Source organism: Solanum tuberosum, unplaced genomic scaffold (genome assembly GCF_000226075.1).
Source record: "Solanum tuberosum cultivar DM 1-3 516 R44 unplaced genomic scaffold, SolTub_3.0 scf00203, whole genome shotgun sequence".
NCBI classification, from domain to species: domain Eukaryota; kingdom Viridiplantae; phylum Streptophyta; class Magnoliopsida; order Solanales; family Solanaceae; genus Solanum; species Solanum tuberosum.
The window spans coordinates 1140337-1144794 of record NW_006239129.1 but is presented as its reverse complement, the minus strand read 5'-3'; the positions used below and the strand labels follow the sequence as shown (position 1 = coordinate 1144794).

Genomic DNA, 4458 nt, shown 5'->3' with positions numbered 1-4458 from the left:
AAAAGTAAACATTGTCAAAACAAATTATCTTTTTTATCTCAAGTAAAATTGAGATCCAACTAAATGTAATATTCTCAACATCAAACCAACTAATTAACTCCTAATTCAAATGGAATTAAAATCTCCAGTAAATTTGCAATAAATCTTTATGAAATCATCAATACAAAAGTTGAGCATGTTGAAGTCGATACTTGACCTCAATTTCCTTAAAAATTCTGCACAAGAAATGCACATAAGAAAATTTAGAACTATATAATAATAGAAATTAGATGCCCATTAACTAGAACAATATATGATCTAGAGAATTAAGCCTTTCTGGTCGGACAACTGGACTAGTATTGGTCCCCTAGCTTCCTAGTGGCCAAACTTTGGATAACATTCAAGTCAAGGATAAATAGGTGCAACAATGAGATGCTACAAAAAATTAGTTCCTACAAATCCAGCACTACATCAACCATATCCGAATAGGAAAAACATCAATGACACTCACAAAAGACTTCCTTATTAGATTGGAGGATCATAACCAAGAGAGTCCCCCAGATGATACCATTGTGAAGTATCAAAAGAATAACGTTAATAATGGATTTCAACAACAAATATCCAGTCCTAGTTTTCAACATCAGACTCCAAACTGCACATGTTTCCCCACTCCTAATCTTTTTATGAAAAGCATATATGCCAATAAGGTATGGTCTTTCTTTGCCAATTTCTAGGAATACTTCATCAAAATCATAGTAGCCTCATATTGAGTTGGTGGGGATATAAAAAATGACTAATTGGATTTTTCTAAAAAATAAACATATTAAGGAATTGATGCAAAAGCAGTAATTATACATATGAAATTTTCCTCCTTTTGAAAGAAAAGAAAGATCTTGAAGTTTTTTCAAACATACCCACTTCTTTTTATTTGTGCCAACTACGGTAGTTCCAGTCTTCTTGATCATGTTTGCCTGAAAAAAAACATTAAATTGATTATTTTGATACTTTACGAAATACAAAACTTAACATTTCATTGAATACATAAGTGTGCCAATTTTTCCAGAAGGAAAATAAAAAAAAGAAGATATATGCTTGCTTCAACAAAACAAACAAACATATCTTTAAGAGTCGAAGCAACACAATACCAGAATTTTGGTATCCTGCTTGATACTTCCCCATAGGAAAGAGACATGACTTTCCTAGTTACTCTGTGGCAGTTCAAACATTAAAAGCAGAACAACAATAGAAGTTCTGTAAACATCATAGTCCAAAGAAATTGTTTATAGTCTGGTTCAAACTTGAATCTTTAAGAGAAATCTCAATAAGAGTATATCCAACAATCCAATAATCCTCTCCTAGGTCGAGTCATTTTAAATAACTATTGTACCACTTACGAGATCTATACTATAAACTTAAAAGCACATCCTTGTAATATCATAGTTAACAAAAAACATCCTTCAAATATCTAAACATTAACAAATCCCATCCATTAGTTAAAGACCGTTAAAAATCTAACGGAGTGGGTGAAATTCACTAAAAACCTCCTCAGATTTGAACACTTCACATTCTCTCATTTCTCAGAAATATGAATTTTAACTCATGATTGTTTTCATATGCGGTATATGTGTTGTTCAGACTGTCTTTACTCTTAATTAGAATAAGGTAAATTAAAGGCAATAGCAAGTATAGTTAGTTTTTTTCGATAATGATCCAAAACCAATGAAGGTAACAGTGTCCATATTCTACAAAAACAGGAAATATTTTCCCTCTCAATTTGGTTCTTTATTTTTAGCAATCAAAATTTAGCTAAGAGCTAACAACTTATTGTTATTATGCTAATGTATATGTATATGCTTTGGCAAAAAAAAAAAAAATCATAAAAGTGTCAGAAATGTCAATCCAATTACATCTTGTGCATATTTCATCTGGTAATGCTACTAACATATTTCTCGTTTCATTCACATTATAATACATATTTACAAAATCTCCTATTTTCTATCTTTCATTTTGTTTCTGCTCTTTCACTGTGAGCACTCAATGGCGTCAGCAGAAAGACGAAGTACTAATATTTAGAGATGATCGATGTTGAATCTACCGGTTAACCAACTTAAGGAGGAAGAAGATTGACTATGATTAAAAAAAAGAACCTAGTTGCAAATAGGGAAACTATAGTAGTATCACATGACTTTCAAAATGCTCTATTAGATTTCAAGCAGTTCTTGACAGAAGGGTGAAACTTGCTAGATTTTCAATAGTTGAAGGATGTTCCTTGTTCACTATGATATTACAAGGATGTACTTTAAGTTTGGGGTATAGTTGAGAGATGTTTTTAGCCAAAAACTCTAAATTTCTTTTATCTCTTTGTAAGTATTTCTGATAGTTAAAAGACTCATATCCCAAAAAAAAAAACTCGCAGTTCCCAAAAAAGGCAGAAACCAGAAACTACTTAATGAAAAAATATGTTCATTATTGTAACCCATGTTCTTCAGTCTTCTTATCAAAACCCATGTTATGTTGATTTGACCCATCAAATCCTTCAGCACTAGTGTCCATATCAACAAAATTAGATGTAGGAGGAATTCCAAATGCTTCATGTAACATGTCTTGCATCTCATCACCTTTATCTAACTGATTGACCAATTTTGATGAAAATAGCTCCTCACCATGATAAATCCAACTAGTGTAACTAGTTAGAAATCCATCAACCACAATATGTTCAACAATCAAATCTTTTCGAACAAATTTCATATTACGACACTTTCGACATGGACACAATATTGCAGATGCATCTGGCCTATCTAATGATGCAAAATGAAGAAACTCTTTGGCTCCATTCTCATATAAAGGATCAAGCCTATTCAATATATTTATCCAACTTTTATCCATTAAGTATATAACCTATACATATAGCAAACAAGAATTATACCCTCATACTATTAAAGACTAATACCTCCATACTATTAAAGAAAAAAACAAAACACATTCTAACCTGCAAAGTCCACACAAAGAGTCCTGAAATTGATATGTAGTCGACTGACAGGAAAAAATAATACAACATCACAGATAGACTCAAGGCAGCATCATTACCAAGAAGAAGAGCCATATCACCAGGAAGAACAGTGGCAAACTCAAAAAAAGAAGAATAACAAAAACAATACAAACAATGAGGAGAGACCTAAGACACCTCAAGAACAGATGGATCAGGTAGATTCCCAGAAAAGTCACAGTCATATAGGTAAAAATATTATTACTCATAACTCTTATACTGATCTTGTTGAACCAAATTAGTCCAACAGTCAAGGTACCGTCTAGGAAAACATGATTTGTCTGAGAAGGAAATTCAAAGGCTTCGAAGATCACAAGTATTGACTCAATGCTCCCATTACCCCTCACCCCTTTAGATAATTGTTTAAATCTTGTGAAAGCTGTTGGAGTGTTGGATGGAGGGTTGGAGGAGAATATTACTAACTTGCTGATGGTGATTTTTCCCCTGTTCTCAGGGAAGGCCAAAGTTTGTACCTTTCAATGATGAATTGACGGAATCTACTATGCAGATATACAAAACTTCTTTTGCTTTTAGGAATAGGTAATGTAGTTTTGGTGGATTATCTTAAAATAATGCTTGGCAAATTGCAATGTCGTTTTTGTCATATGTGTTGTCTTTTTCCATATTTGTTCTTTGTACTATCTGATTGGGGCTGATTCAGGAAAAGAAAATGTTCATTATTCTTGTTTATTATCTTCAAGCCACAATACTTCAACATCTTCTTGAAAATGAATTAATTTTGGTTTTCACCTAATATGTTCATCTCATCTGGAGTACTAAATGTCACATCTTTCTTTTATTGGTTGTCTCATACTATTTTCTTATATTAGTATAGTTAGTACTGGTAATTAATTGAGTTCTGTTGTAGCTATTCTTATTTTCAATTATTGTCATTTTTGCAGAGAATTCCCAATTGAGAATAGGAAGGCATTGCAGTTCATTTACAGCAGCAAGTAGTTCAAGACAAAGGGAGGTTTGGCAGCTGGAACTGCAACTACCAATGTATATCATAATGCACATTTCAAGAAGACAATGAAGGCAATGCAAACCCCTTAGGAAAGATAACCATTAGCTTAATGGCATCCTAATATCTTACTCTTCGGATGCCATTAAGAAAAGATAACCATTCTTAAAGCATGTCTCTAGCACACATATCAGCAAATGGAAAAGAACAGAATACCTTAATGTAATTTCTAAGTTATAAACATGAAAAGAAACTACTTAATAAACATGAATGTTTTTCAGTGAACTTCAACACTAGGTTCCTATTGATATGATTTTTATGTCAATCTAGTTCTAGATTTAATAGAATAGGCCAAAAATGATATTTTTTCTTGACACTAGTAAACTTATAGCCATTAAGTAACACGAAGAAGAAAAACAATTCGACACCAAGCTAATTCAAGGACCTATTCAAAACTGAATACATGAAG

The 4458-nt window shown here is 32.2% G+C and overlaps 1 protein-coding gene and 1 long non-coding RNA gene across 3 annotated transcripts in view; both read right to left on the bottom strand.

Moving 5' to 3' along the window:
• Window positions 1–11: 11 nt before the first annotated feature.
• Window positions 12–4458, bottom strand: part of LOC102594032 (uncharacterized) — a 10855-nt gene continuing 6408 nt past the window's right edge. For both annotated transcript variants that reach the window (XR_367943.2, XR_001474467.1), the window contains exons 6-7: window positions 894–950; window positions 12–215 (exon numbers count right to left, since the gene is read on the bottom strand). This is a non-coding gene — a long non-coding RNA (uncharacterized lncRNA). The remainder of the gene's footprint in view (window positions 216–893; window positions 951–4458) is intronic.
• On the bottom strand, window positions 957–3931 carry LOC102593709 (uncharacterized). Its single transcript, XM_006355700.2, has 2 exons — window positions 2969–3931; window positions 957–2877 (listed from the first exon to the last, which is right to left on the bottom strand). Exons 1-2 carry the CDS (start codon window positions 3080–3082, stop codon window positions 2446–2448), a joined length of 546 nt encoding a protein of 181 aa, XP_006355762.1. The 5' UTR covers window positions 3083–3931; the 3' UTR covers window positions 957–2445.